The sequence below is a fragment of the Nycticebus coucang genome, chromosome 10 (assembly GCF_027406575.1).
Source record: "Nycticebus coucang isolate mNycCou1 chromosome 10, mNycCou1.pri, whole genome shotgun sequence".
Taxonomy (NCBI): Eukaryota; Metazoa; Chordata; class Mammalia; order Primates; family Lorisidae; genus Nycticebus; species Nycticebus coucang.
Window position 1 is genome coordinate 86049571 of NC_069789.1, and position 15576 is coordinate 86065146.

Below are 15576 nucleotides of genomic sequence, written 5' to 3' on the forward strand. Positions count from 1 at the left end.
GCTGGTTTCATATACAATCTGAAATATTTTCATCAAACTGTTTAACATAGCCTTCATGGCATTTTCTTAGTTATTGTATTAAGACATTTGTACTCTGCATTTAGTAAGTTTTTTTAGTAAGTTTTTCTAAGATGCACCCTAGGTGTGGCCCCACTCATTACCCTCCCACCACCCTAACCTCCCCCCTCCCTTCCCCTTCCTTGGCCCTTTTCCCATATTCTTGTGCTATAGTTGGGTTATAGCCTTCATATGAAAGCTATAAATTAGCTTCATAGTAGGGCTGAGTACATTGGATACTTTTTCTTCCATTCTTGAGATACTTTGCTAAGAAGAATATGTTCTAGCTCCATCCATGTAAACATGAAAGAGGGAAAGTCTCCATCTTTCTTTAAGGCTGCATAATATTCCATGGTATACATGTACCACAATTTATTAATCCATTTGTGGGTCGATGGGCACTTGGGCTTCTTCCATGACTTAGCAATTATGAATTGGGCTGCAAATAAGCCTTCTGGTACAAATATCTTTGTTATATTGTGATTTTTGGTCCTCTGGGTATATACCTAGTAAAGGAATTATAGGATTGAATGGCAGGTCTATTTTTAGATCTCTGAGTATTCTCCAAACATCCTTCCAAAAGGAATGTATTAGTTTGCATTCCCACCAGCATCGTAGAAGTGTTCCCTTTTCTCCACATTCACACCAACATCTCTGGTTTTGGGATTTTGTTATGTGGGCTAATCTTACTGAAGTTAGATGATATCTCAAAGTAGTTTTGATTTGCATTTCTCTGATGATTAAGGATGATGGGCATTTTTTCATATGTCTGAAGGCTGTGCGCCTGTCTTCTTCAGAGAAGTTTCTCTTCAAGTTCCTTGCCCAGCCTGATGTGGGATCACTTGTTCTTTTCTTGCTAATACGTTTGAGTTATCTGTGGATTCTGGCGACCTGTAGTAGACTGAAATTGGACCCACACCTTTCACCATTAACTAAGATGGACTCTCACTGGATAAAAGATTTAAACTGAAGACATGAAACTATAAAAATACTAGAAGAAAGTGCAAGGAAAAATCTTGAAGGAATCGGCCTGGGTGAATACTTTATGAGAAGGACTCCCCAGGCAATTGAAGCAGTATCAAAAATACACTACTGGGTCCTGATCAAACTAAAAAGCTTCTGCACAGCCAAGAACATAATAAGTATAGCAAACAGACAGCCCTCAGACTGGGAGAAAATATTTGCAGGCTATACCTTTGCTTTTGTTTTTATTTAACCATGTATTAGAAAAATAACTCCACAGAGGTTCATAGAAATCCTCCTCATTCTTTTTTACAAGAGCAGGAGACTTCTGTACCATAGTTAAATTTAATTGTAATGGCAGTTAGATAGTTTATATAAGAGCAATTAGGTAGTTTTCAATATTATGACATTATAGATAACGCTACAGTGACTTGTTTATGCCTGTGTTTTCATGTTATTAAATATATACTTTCAATGTATAGATCAAAGGTGTGGATGGAAGTTGCCAAATAAACTGCCCTGAAAAGGATTGAACCAATTTGTGTTTTCACCAACAATGTACGAATGTGTCTATTTTCCCTCAGTCTAACAGAATAATTTTTTATACTTTGTGAATTTTGCCAATATATTTGGTGAGAAATGTATTTCAAAATAATTTTGTTGTTGTTTTAATGTTGTTGTATTTATGTTTGATAACACAAATAGTTTTTGTGTTGTTCTAATTATGGGTTTGAACATGTTGTCACATGTTTACCAGTATATTAATATACTTATTGGTGAATAGTATATTCCTATCTTTAGGTGACAGATCATTTTCTTCTATGAGGGTTTTTTTTTTTTTTGGTTCAATTTTTAAGGCTTTGTTGTAGATTAGGAATACTAGCTGTTTATTTAGGATATGTGTTCCTTATATATTTTTTCAGTTAATTTTGTTTAACCATTCAAAAGTTCTTAGTTACAATTATAATTTTTTTAATTACATCTGGATTTTGAGTCATAGTTACAAACCCTCTCTGTATAACCAGGATGTAGAGAAGTATATTTATAGTTTTAAAATACTGTCTCATTTTGATTTTTTTTACATTCCTAGTCTATTTGGACTTTATTCTAGTGTATGCTTTGAAGTGTGGGTCTTATTTTATCTATCCAAATGGTTGCCAGTATTCCCAAGCTTATTTTTTAAAGTTTGTCTCTTGGTTTGTTTCTGTAGTGGTAGGTATCACCTCTTTTTTTATAGAGGCTTAATGATATGTTTTAATGTCTCACGGTGTTAACTCTCCTTCCCCATAACTTTTCTTTTTCATTGTTTATTTATAGAGTATTCCTTCTTGTTTCTTTTATTGTAGGAACTTTAGTCAATTTTTCTAGCTCCATAAAAAGCTTCTTGGTATTTGTATTGGAACTGCCTTTATTTTATAAATTATCTTAGGTAGAATTGACATCTTTATTATATTGACTTGAGTCTAGGTTTTGCTCATTTCTTCATAAATTTATTTCTAAGAATTTTTTAAATGTTAGCTGAAAATTTGTTTTAAGTATAAATTTGAAAATTAAACTTTTTATTTTGCAATAATTATATATTCACATGTAGTTGTAAGGAAAACAGGTTTAGGATCTCAAATCCCAAAATTACAAATTCTAAATGTTCCAAAATTTGAAACTTTTTTTTTTTTTTTTTGAGACAGAGTCTCACTCTGTTGCCCAGGCTGGAGTGCCATGGTGTCAGCCTAGCTCAACAGCAACCTCAAACTCCGGGGTTCAAGTAATGTTTTTAATTTATTTATTTGTTTATTTTTGCAGTTTTATGGCCAGGGCTGAACCCGCTATCTCCGGCATATGGGGCCAGTGCCCCATTCCTTTGAGCCACAGGCGCTGCCCGTTCAAGTAATCTTTTTTACTCAGTCTCCCAACTAGCTGGGATTACAGGGATTACATGTAATGGGATTACATTTTGATACAATGCCTACTGATTTTTTTTTTTTTTTTGAGACAGTCTCACTATGTGGCTCTCGATAGAGTGCTGAGAGCTCACAGCAACCTCACAATCTTGGGCTTAAGCGATTCTCTTGCCTCGGCCTCCAAAGTAGCTGGGGCTACAGGCTCCCAACACAATGCCTGGGTATTTTTTTTGTTGCAGTTGTTACTATTATTTAGTAGGCTCTGGCTGGGTTCGAACCTGCCTGCCTCAGTGTATATGGCCAGTGCCCTAACCACAGGTGCTGAGCCTGATTTTTTTCTATTTTTAGTAGAGACAGGGTCTGACTCTTACTCTGGCTGGTCTCAAACCCCTGACCTTAAGCAATCCTTCTGCCTTGGCCTCCCAAGGTGCTAGGATTACAGGCATGAGCCACTGTGCCCAGCCAAAATTTGAACCTCTTAAATGCTAATATGATGCTCAAAGGATGTGCTTGTTGGACCGTTTTGGAATTTTGGATTTTGAATGTTCAATCAGTAAGTATAATACAAATATTCCTAAGTATGAAAAGAGGTTAGTTTGCAAATCTTTCATCCTTTTCTGAGCATATATGCCTTCCCAGTATCTCAGTGTGTTCACTAACTTGGAAGCTCATCCAATCTTGTTGGGAGTTTTTACAGAGCTTAATCTCCAGATCCCACCTTCTTCCTGGAGATTTGTATGTAGGGATGAAAGTTCCAACCCTATAATCACTTGGTCTTTCTGATGACCAGTCCCATCAGGAGGCTTTCTAGGGTTCCCAAAATAAGTTAAACTCGGGTATGATAAAAAGAGACTTTTTATGAATAACAAAAGATGCTGCTGTCACTCAGGAAACTCCAGGTGTTTTTGAACTGCGCGCTGGGAACTTGGGTGAAAGACCAAATATATGTCTTATACCACAATTCCTTTAACGGCATCGCCTTTCGTTTTTGGTACTGATTTATTTTCTTTTTAATCAAGAAATGTTTATTTTTTTCTCTTTTCAATAAACTCACTTTTAAAACTTTTTTGTTTTGTATTGCTTTCTCTTTTTATTATTTTGTTATACATAGATATATATACTTAGCACATATTTTTGTTTCTTTAGCTGAAACTTTAGTCTGTTCATTTTGGATCTTACATTAAGTATGGAAAGCTGTAATTTTCCCCTCTTAGCACTTTAGTTGTGTCCCATGAATTTTGGTGTTTTTTTCCCCCCAGTATCCTTGAGTATTTTCCCCCTTCCCATATTGTTTATTTCATATTTTTAATCCATGCATGATTTAGAAATGTGTTTTATATGATTTCCAAATATTTGAGGTTTTCCTAGATATCTTATCAATTTCTAATGAAATTGAGCTGTGGTCAGAAAATATAATCTTTATTATTTTAATCTTGTTAAATTTACTGGAAGCCATTTTAATTGCCCTGCATATGGTTTATCTTTGTGAATATACTATGTACCTTTGAAAATAGTTTCTTTTACAACTGAGTTTATTGTTTTTTATATGTATGAATTAGTTGAAAGTGGTGTGTAGTTTGTTTAGATCATCTATTTAATTAATTTATTTTTATTAAGTAATATACACATAGATCATGTACGTTAATGCATTTATGTACTCAGTACTTTTATGAAACACTCACACTTTCATATGAAAGATAAATCACAGCTATAGCCTAGGATGTAGGAGGGAAGAGGAGGGGAATGGGATGATAGATCATCCATTTACTTAGTACTATTAATTTCTGAGAGGAAAGTAAATACTATGATTATGTTTTCAATTTTATCAACTTTTGTCTTATGGATTTTAAAGCTTTATTATACACATTCATAATTATGTGTTACTGATAAGAGACAGCTTTTATCAAATTATCCTCTTTATCTTTAGGAATACTCCTTGTCTTAAGGTCTATTCTACTGATGTTATATAGCTGCTCCAGTCTTGTTTTTTGTTTTATTTTATTTTTTTTCAGTCTTCTTGTTTTAACTGTTTGCATGGTATATCTTCTTAACTTTTTATTTTAATTATGGTTTATATTTCTATCTTTCTCAAAAACCATTTTGATAATCTCTCCTTTCCACTTGTATTGTATGTCCGTGCACATTTAGTGTAATTACTTATGTAATTATATCTGTTATTTTATTATTTGTTTTCTGTTTGTCCGTTTTCTTTGTTCTCATGTTCTCCTTCCTTAATGCCTTTTGTATTATTTGAATGTTTTATAATTCAATTTTAATTCATCTATTAGGTATACCACCTTCTTTGCATTATTTTTTAAGTTGTTCTGTTGATTACAATTTGTATCCTTTAACTTGTTGCAACCTACTTAGAGTTGATTTTGTACCATGTCATCTAAAACACAGAATTTCAGCAGTTTATAGTTCCATTTTCTTCCCACTTATTATATTTTTTACACTGTAGCTGTTGTAAGTTGTAGCATAATTTATGTCACCTCTGCATAATTTATAAATCCTATAATATCAAAAGTTTTTAGTTCATCGTATGCATTTTAAAGAAATTAAAAGAAATATATTACCTTCGTATTTACCGAAATATTTGCCATTTCCCTTTTTTCATTCCTTCTTGAGCCTGTATATTTTCCTGTAGAGTTTTACAAGGATAAGAGCTAACTCAGCCTACAAATGAAACAATGTTGTAAATACTTTTGGTTGAGATCTTCATTGTGCTGTACTTTGATATGTAGGTAAAGTACAATGCGTACTTCCCACTTCATCCAAATTTAAGAGTTATTTTTGTGGCCTTATTTATTTTATTTATTTTTATCTTTTTATTTCTTTTTTATTTCAGGTTAATGTGAGGGTATAAACAACTAGGTTATAATATTTGCACTTGTTAGGTAGAGTCCCTCATGTAGTTCTGTCTTGCACCTAAAAGGTATACCATATATACCCTTACATTGTGCCCACTGAGTGGGAGCACACCAATCCCTTCCCTCTTTTCCTCTCCCCCCCAATTTGAATTGAGTTTTTCTCTTATGTAGGCATGTATTAGATCTTCTACTGGCTTCGTATTAGTATTGAATACACTGGATATTTGCTTTTTCATTCTCGTGATACTTCACTAAAGAGAATGTGCTTTAGTTTCACCTGGGTTAATACAAAAGATACATAAAGTCTCCATCTTTTTGCATGTTATGAATCTTACAAAGGCTTGATAACTAGGATCTATGGAGAACTCCAATTAACAGAAAAAGAGCAAATAATCAGTGGGCAAGAGACATGAATGTAACCTTCATTGAGGAAGACAGATGGATTGGCTAACAGACATATGAAAAAATGCTCATTGTCCCTAATCATCAAAGAAGTGCAAATCAAAACTACCCTGAGATATCACATAACCACAGTGAAAACAGCCCTCATTGCAGAGTCCCAGAGTTGCAGATGCTGGCGCAGATGTGGAGAGAGGGGAATGCTTTTATGCTGTTGGGACTACAAACTAATATAGCCAGTTTGGAAAGAAGTAGGGAGACTCCTCAAAGAACTCAAATTAGACCTCCCATTTCATCCCACAATCCCATTACTAGGCATCTACCCAGAAAAAAAAAAAAATTCTTCTATCATAAAGACATGCACTACATTGTTTATCACAGCTCAATTTATAATTGCCAAGTTGTGGAAACAACTTAAATGCCTGTCAATCCAGGAATGGATTAACAAACTGTGGTTTGTGTATACCATGGAATACTATTCAGCCATAAAAAGATGGAGACTTTGCATCTTTTGTTTTGGGGCCTTATTAAGGGCATCTCTGAGTGGAAACTGACTTTTATAAAAGGTATATATGTATTTTTTTATCATCAATAGTGGTAAAGAACAGTGTCTACCAATGGTATTTTGTGCCATTGCCTTGATTTGGGTTAAGCAATCAGCAGTTTTATGCTGGTCTTTGCTTTTGCATCATAAGCACAATGAAAATGGCAAATAATGTCTTAATGTTTTTTGAACATAGCTTGGACCTCACAAATTTCCTGACTTAGTCTTGGAGAACCACCAGGGGTCTGTAGCCATACTTTGGATCACACTATGACAACCGCTGTTCTAAATAATGCAGGTTTTTCTTTTAAAGCCAGTTTTTAGGTCTGTTTATTTGAAAATCTTTACACGTGCTTAGCAATTTGTTTTATTATATTGTTAATGGTCCTTGAATTTCTGAAGCTTACTTATAGTATAAATAATGGTAGTGTTAATTTGTGAAATTAATTTGAGAAGAGGTATTTATGTATTAGAAAATGTTCAAGTTTCAATTGCCAGTACAGAATACTTGGCTTTATTTTGAGTAGGAGTCTCTTCTTAGTGGAATTAACAGGGAATTTTGCTGTGGTGAGTCACTTCTTTTATTATACAAACACTGATTTCATTGGTCTTGTGAAGATCTCATTTCTTTTATATTCTTTGCCACTACTTTATGAAATAGAATATTCAGTTTTAAGTGCTTTTCTGTTTTCATTTTACTTGGATTCATTGGGAATTAGAGTTAAATTTGTAAAGTTTTTTTTTTTTTATAATTTACAAGCTGACACTAAATGATCTTTTTATATAATCATCTCATTATCATCTCAGTATGTTTGCTAACTTTCCAGCATTTATTTAAGGACTTCTTTTTAAACCTTTTCCAATGGCCAAATAAGATAATTTATATGCTTCTATTTTTGCTTTGGAATTTGATTATCTTTGAGTGTGGCCATTTCCCTTTGGGACAGTCTGGATAAATTAACACAGTTATTGAGTGTTAATTTTGATTTGTAGCCACATTTGTATCTACTTACAGGCTATAGAGCTTTTCTTGGGATTATGTTCTGTTTAATGATTGGTCTTATGGACTATCTGGAACCAATTTGTATTTCAAAATATTTATTTCTATACAGTTAGCACATTTTTAGCCTTTTATATTAGTGTTATTTGAGATTTTAGTAATTAAACTGATGTATGAACACGAGCCAAGGGTCAATTTTGAAGCAACCATTATTCTTTTGTGCTTTTCCTTTTTAAATTTCCTATCTTCATGACTTTTTTCCTTCATTCTAAATAATTCCTTCAAATATCTCCTCCAATTTGTGAATTCTGTTATTATTTTCTCCACTTGCTGCTGTCCCCAGGCTTAATTCTCCAAATCCCAATTTAAGCAGTTGTTCTTATGTAGTTAGATATTTGTCCCAAATAAAGTGTTGTCTGTCCCCTTGTCTTTTTCCCATCCACCCTCCCAACTGCTGCTCTTTGTTTACCATCACCTGATTTCAGCTTCCTGTTTGTTTTTTTATGTCTTTGGAAATTATCTTTCTTATAAATGAAGCAATGCTTTAAAGTGTGATTCTCATCTCTGTGTACTTTTATTAAAGCAGAGGTGCATTATAATGTGCACTGTAATGCCTTAGTAATTCTTTATGCGTTTGACATTGTGTTATAGTTATTGGTTATCTGTGTCATCTCAAGATCTCGTTATATATCTAATCTCTGTATCTATGTGCCTCACACATAATAGATATAACCATTTATTTAACAATTGTCTCATCCTTTCTGTTACAAACATTTATATTAGAATCATAGATTTTTGGTTTTTTATAGGATTTATATGCTAACATTTCAAATTTGTTATCTTTGTCATATCTATTTGATTTTGTTATTTTGTTCTGATATATGTCAAGTTTTTTCATATATATTAATGCCTCTTAATCTAATAATCAAGAATAAATCAATATTTTCTATAGTCAAGAATTATTCCTGTAATTCAGAGGGTGTAAGGCTACAATAAGGGGATGATGAAAATCTAATTATTTTTCTATTTGATGATTCTTTTCTAACAATTTCTAGATACGATATTAAAATTCTCAAAATTTTAAATTTTAAAATAGCACTTATGATAGAGTCTATTTTCATTTAATTTGGGGAATTGAAGGTGTTTCTCATTTCAGTCTTGTAAAACTAGCCTTCAGTGCTTATTTGTTAGACCATTTTTTAGTTTTAATCATTCTGTAAATAAGCTTGGTTCCTGTTTTCACTTTAAAAGTTAAAAAATATCTCAGAACTATAATTTTTCACCATTTTCAATTTATTGTGATGAACTTTTGAAACCAAATATGCAAGCTGTGCAAAAGAAGAATATTGTTTATTCTACAATATAAGTATCTTTTCTTATTACTACCTTAGACAAAGAAACAGCCTTGGTATAACAGCACATTAGCCTCAAGACGAAAACGACTCACTGCTCATTTTGAAGACTTAGAGCAATGTTACTTTTCTACAAGGATGTCTCGTATCTCAGGTACATGTTCAACCCTTCTCTTAAAATATCTCAGATTGATATTTCAGATCTGTTTCTAGATTTTTCTGCTGGATTTCTGGGAAGTCCTAGATGCAGAGTGAAAGTATGTATTTTTAATTTTCTCTAGCAGAGCATTATTCTTAGTGATCTTGGGGAATATTGCCTTCTAATGGCTATTTTCTCTTTTTCAGTGGGAATTTTTTTTTTGACAAGAAAAAAATTTTTTTATTATATTTTACATATTGATGGGTACATGCAAGTGCTTTTTACATATGTAGAATCTATAATGATCAAGTCAGGGTATTTGGGGTATCCATCACCTTGAGTACTTATTTTCATGTGTTGGTAACATTACAACCCCTCTTTTCTAGCTACTTTGAAATATATAATAAATCATTGCTAACTATAGTCATTTTATTCTGCTATCAAAACATTAGAACTTACTTCTTCTACCTAACCATCAGTTTATTTGGGAATTTTTTTTTTTTTTTTTTTTTTTTTTTGGCAGAATCTTACTCAGCTACCCAGGTTGGAATGCTGTAGTGTCAGCCCAGCTCACAGCAACCTCAAACTCCTAGGCCCAAGTGGTCCTCCTGCATTAGCTTCCTGAATAGCTGGTAGTACAGGTTCCTGCCACAATGCCTGGCTAATTTTTCTATTTTTAGTAGAGATGGACTCTCTCTCTTATTCAGGCTGGTCTCAAGAGATCCTCCTGCCTCAGCCACCCAGAGTGCTAGGAATTTTAAATTTTATTTAGTGAGCTACTTGAAGTTAAAGAGAAATAAGCCATGAAAATAAGGAAAATAGGAAAAATAAGTTCCATTTAGTTGGCGCCTGTTGAATATCAATAATATTTTATGCTAAGAATAAAAGGATGAAAGAACTGATCTTACTGTCAAACAGTCTTACAAATCTAGTGGGGGGCAATAACAGGTAAATAATTCTTTGTGGTATTATGTATTATATGTAGAGATATTATGATAATAGTAGATATTATTATACTCTATTTACATGATATCCACTAATACAACTGAGAGTGAAAAGCCAAGTTGAAAATATGGGGAGATATAAGGGAATGATCAGTGTAAAAATTTCCATGGAGTAATATTTGAGCTGGGCTAGTATGAATTATCTGAAAAAGATAATTAGAAACATGTTCAGAATAGAAGAAATAACATACATGTGATAGTATAGGATATTTTTATTGCTGTAGAGAACTAATATGACTTTGTCTCTTTTCGTTACCTCTCCTTTCTCTGGCCTTTCTCAGTGTCTTTGCTCATTGATGAAGTAGGGACATTGATACCAACCCTCATGGGTTTTATAAGGGTTATAGGTTATATATAGTAAACACAATGTTTGGTACACCTTAGGTGCTCAGTTAATATCATAAGTAGTATACCTGCTCAGAAAGAAGACTACCAAGGAAAAGATGTCTGATATTTTATTCGTTGTTAAAAGTGGGCCTTGGTTTTCTCTTGAATAAACATATTTGTATTATAATCTATATATTGTGTAGATCCTTCAGACAAATTTGCCTCAGAATTGGTGGTGGAGGGAAAAAATGTATTAGATTTACAAAGCCTTTTTCCTAAGAAGACCAAATGGGAAGCCAAGGTTTGTTTGTGTGTTTGAAATTAGTGATCAACAGTTTTTACAAATGGAAAGCTTTTAGTTATTGCCTGAGAATTGAGCCCTTTTTAGAGCCTCTGTATTAGTCTATAAATCTAAACTATAATAGAAAGTTGTTATTGAAAGTGACTTGAAACTTGCATTCTAACTAGCAGAGTTCATGTTAACTCATTCATATGTTATTTGTTGGTATAGTGTTTAAAAAGAACTATAGACAAGTAACAGACATTTTATAAAAATAAAAAGATAGGGCAGAGATTGGGATAGGCTATCATTATTAATAAATTTTAAGTCACTAGCAGTATAGACAGGATATGGAATAGTAAAAGAAATCACAAGCCAATTTAATTTATTTTGGGGAAGGGTAGCGCTACTGCACAGTTTCAGAATAAGATAAAAACCAGGAGGAAAATTAGATTTTTGTTTTGGAGGTTGGTGTCTCACTCTGTTGTACTGGAGTGCAGTGATGTGATTATATCTCAACACTACCTCTTGAATTCCTGGGCTCAAGCAATCATCCCACTTTAGTTTCCCAAATAGCTAGGACCACAGGTATGCGCCACCAACCTTGCTAATTTTTAGAATTTTTGTTTGTTTGTTTTTATTTTTTATTTTATTTTATTTTTTGAGACAGAATCTTACTGTGTCACCCTGGGTAGAGTGCTGTGACATCATAGCTCACAGCAACCTCAAACTCTTGGGCTTAAGTAATTCTCTTGCCTCAGCCTCCCAAGTAGTTGGGACTATAGGCGCCCGCCACAGTGCCCAGCTATTTTTTTGTTATAATTGTCGTTGTTTGGCAGGCCCAGGCTGGGCTCGAACCCACCAGCTCCAGTGTATGTGGCTGGTGCCCTAGCCACTGAACTATAGGCGCTGAGCCAGAATTGGTTTTTTTAGAGATCAGCTCTCACTAAGTTGCCCAGACTGGTCTCTAGCTCCTGGGCTTAAATGATCTCCTGCCTCAGCCTCCTGAGTAGCTGGGATTGCAGGCATGAGCCACCATGCCAGGCTTAGATAGATTTTTATGTGTGTGGCTATAGCTTCCTTGTACTTAAAAACATGTCTCTAGTTTTCAGGAATAGCATATTAATCTTATCTAATTTGCACATTTGCTACCATAATCATAATTGCCGAATTTGAAGTTCTCCTAGTGCCTTTGACTGTAAAGGGGAAATTTTAAGTTCTCAGCTACTGGCTACCTAAGAGGTTGATTGTCCTTTGCTTATTTTCAAATGAAAATCCATAACTCCACCTCCCTCCACAACTTTTATTTCTAAATTTGAAAATGAGAGATGAATATTAAGTTGTTAATATCTTGTATTAATAATTGTAATTGAAAGAGGAAGTAAATTATGAAGCTTTAGGAGAAAGAAAAGAGATAACAAACATACTTTTACTAACAACTCTGTAATTAGGACAACTGATACATACCAGCAAATATGTTATGGATGTTGATCATAAAACACCAAATAAAATTCTACCTTATCATGGCCAGATATGTGGAAACCAATTTCTGTACTTTACCATACTAAAGTAACTAATTTTACTGTTTTCTTTATAGTTTGTGTTTAAAGTAGATATTATTGAGCTTATGTGAAAAGCAGGAATCCGGTTAGCAAAGATTATGATCTTCAACATAATACACATTCTTGAATACTTGGTCATTTTATGTACTTAGGAAGTGATGTCAGAATGTAAAAGAATAAAATATAGCATGAAAAGAGTTTTTAAATGAATAAATCAGTTGTCTTCTCAGTATTTATTAGGTTAAATAACTTACAGTAGTAGGATTGCCTGTTTCAAAAAATTAGCTATCATATCCAAACTCTTTTGTAGTGCAGTTGATGACTTTTTTCAGTACACCATGTTTTACAAGTATTCATGATTTGCTGAATTTCCTGGAAATAATTTTTGTGGAGCCAGGAGCTTTATCTCAATGCTATTATGATATTGCATGCTACTTATCTTTTTTGCTGTTATTAGAATGGAAGCACTACTAAATTGGACACTTTCAATCTAGGTTGTTGAATTTGCTTGCTGTTTAAATCTTCATAATATTAGGGACAAAAATTTCCTTTTCCTTAAGTAATGGTTATTTGTTTTTCTTTTTAATAATTGTTAGATAAATTTCTTCATGCAGACATTATCTTCAAGATAACCTAAACTCTGCAGATAAATAAATTCTTTACTATTTATTATAAAATCCTGTAACTCTTTTGACTTAATGATTCTTACATCTTAATTCCATTACGCCTGTAACTTTCAGATGGGAACTGAAAGTTCCTAAGAAGGGAACTCATGGAAGTTTACCTTGAAAAAGTTATATTATGAAAATGAGCTTTAAATAAGGAAGAAGCTGTGAAAAGAGAGACTTCTGTCAGTTACAGTCTAGGAAGCTAAAGTACACATTATTCTTTCAATCCTTAGCAAAGGAAAATAGAAGCCCAAACTTTAAACAGTTTTGAAAACCAATGAATTTTTTTTTTATTTGTGCTTTTGCTGTAGACCATCTTCTAAATTGGAGACTAGATATTGTCAGGTATTTAATAATTTGATTTTATGATTTAAATCTCACATGATTTAGCTGTGAATAGTTCTATTGAATGGATTTTATCCAAGTGATTTGTAGTGTTCTGTTGGATAGGATTATTGTTTCCCGTATTCTAACAAGACATTTTGAGTAAGACTTTATTTTTTCTTGATGGAGGTACTTTTTGGGATAATGTCAACATTTTGTTTTGTTTTAAGAGAGAATTATTCATACATTGTAGTTTTCTATTCTCTTCCTAGAATAAGATTTGAAACACTTCAAAGTATTATGCAAACTAATTTATTCAAAAACTGGTTTTCATCTAAAATGTGTTTATTAAAAACCGTAAATAAACATGAGCATAAACATCTGTCCCTGTAAACATGTTCCTTCAAACTAACAAAGTAACACATCCAGTATTTATAATCCTCATTCCATCTTCATTTTCTCCAGTGATAAAGGATTTTTGTTTTAATAAATGACTTTTCCTCAGCTGGTAGATTTTTTATTGTTTTTGTTTTTCTAAGGAATTATTGCTGAAGAAATTCAGAGTGGAAAGAGACAATGTCTTTCAAAGAACTACTAAGACTTCTTTTTATTAAAGCTGAAAGACCAGCTAATTAATTTGTACATATTAATCTCACTTTAAATTTTTTTAATTGTTTTTTATATATTAAATGTAATTTTTAGTCTATGGACATTGCTCTTTGACTTACTTTATAGTTCAAGTCATCAATTATATTTTGTTTTCTTCAAATAGATGATAGCCGAACTGCAAGCCAGTTGGATGAATTTCAGGAATGCTTGTCTAAGTTTACTCGATATAATTCAGTACGACCTTTGGCTACATTGTCATATGCTAGTGATCTCTATAATGGCTCCAGCATAGTCTCCAGGTAAGTGTTGGGCACAGTTCTTACGATTTTTTTTCTAGGAATATGTAGAATCTAATAAAATGGAGAAGCTGTTATAAATAGCATTATTGGTAAAAGCCTGTATGTTGAAGTTAAGTTGCCTGCCAACTATTTATTAGTTATGTGGTCTTAGGCAAGTTTTTATCCTGAATTTCTTCATCTCTAAAGTGGAACAATTAATAGTATCCGTTTTATAGGGTTATAGTTCCATCTTTTTTTTAAGTTGGAAATGACTTTATCTTATGGTGTGTGTGTGTGTTTTTGTAAAGATATCTTTTGGGGAAGTTTGTATGTCTTTTAATTTGCTTTTTATTTTTTTTAATTATTTTTTAAATTAGTTTTTTATTTCAAATTAATGTCTTAAGTACAAATTTTTAGGTTACATTGTTCTCACTTCCAGCGTAAAATTCCATTTGTAAAAGAGCCATCACCCAGGGAGTGTGTTATACACCCTCACAATGTGCACATTAGGTGAGATCCCACCTCATGCCCTCCTTTCTGCTGGCAATCATCCTCCCCCCTCTTGCCTCCAGCCTCCCCTTACCCCGTGCTATTGTTTTATTGTTCTTATGAGCGTGTAATTGCTTATATATTGATTTTGTATTAGTATGGAGTACATTGGATTTTTATTTTTCCATTCTTGCAATACTTTACTAAGAAGAATGTATTTCAGCTCCATCCAGGTAAATGTAAAAGATGTAAAGTCTCCATCTTTTTAATGGCTGAATAGTATTCCATGACATACATATACATACCTCAGTTTGTTGATCCATTCATGGGTTGATGGGCACTTGAGTTGCTTCCATGACTTGGCAGTTATGAATTCAGCCACAATAAACATTCTTGTATATATGTCTTTGTGATAGAATGATTTTTGTTCTTCTAGGTAGATATCCAGTAATGAGATTTTAGAATCAAATGGAAGGTCTACTTTTAGATCTTTGAGGATTCTCCATAATTCTTTCCAAAAAAGCTGTATTTGCAATCCTACCAGTCGTGTAGAAGTGTTTCCTTCTCTCAACATCCACGCCAGCATCTGGTGTTTTGGGACTTGGTGATGTGGGCTACTCTTTCTGGGGTTAGGTGATATCTTAGAGTGGTTTTGATTTGCATTTCTCTGATGAGTAAAAACAAGCATTTTTTCATGTGTTTTTTGGCCATTCATCTGTCATTCTCAGGGAAATTTCTGTTCATATCTCTTGCCCAGTTATAGAGGGGGTTGTTTGTACTTTTCTTACTGTTCAATTTGAGTTATCTACAGAT

General features: G+C 33.1%; 1 protein-coding gene across 6 annotated transcripts in view; it reads left to right on the forward strand.

Moving 5' to 3' along the window:
- COP1 (COP1 E3 ubiquitin ligase) overlaps positions 1–15576 on the forward strand; it is a 249419-nt gene that overhangs the window by 108223 nt on the left and 125620 nt on the right. For all 6 annotated transcript variants that reach the window (XM_053605282.1, XM_053605283.1, XM_053605284.1 and 3 more), the window contains 2 exons: positions 9123–9237; positions 14160–14295. In XM_053605282.1, the coding sequence (XP_053461257.1) occupies positions 9123–9237; positions 14160–14295 (251 nt within the window). The remainder of the gene's footprint in view (positions 1–9122; positions 9238–14159; positions 14296–15576) is intronic.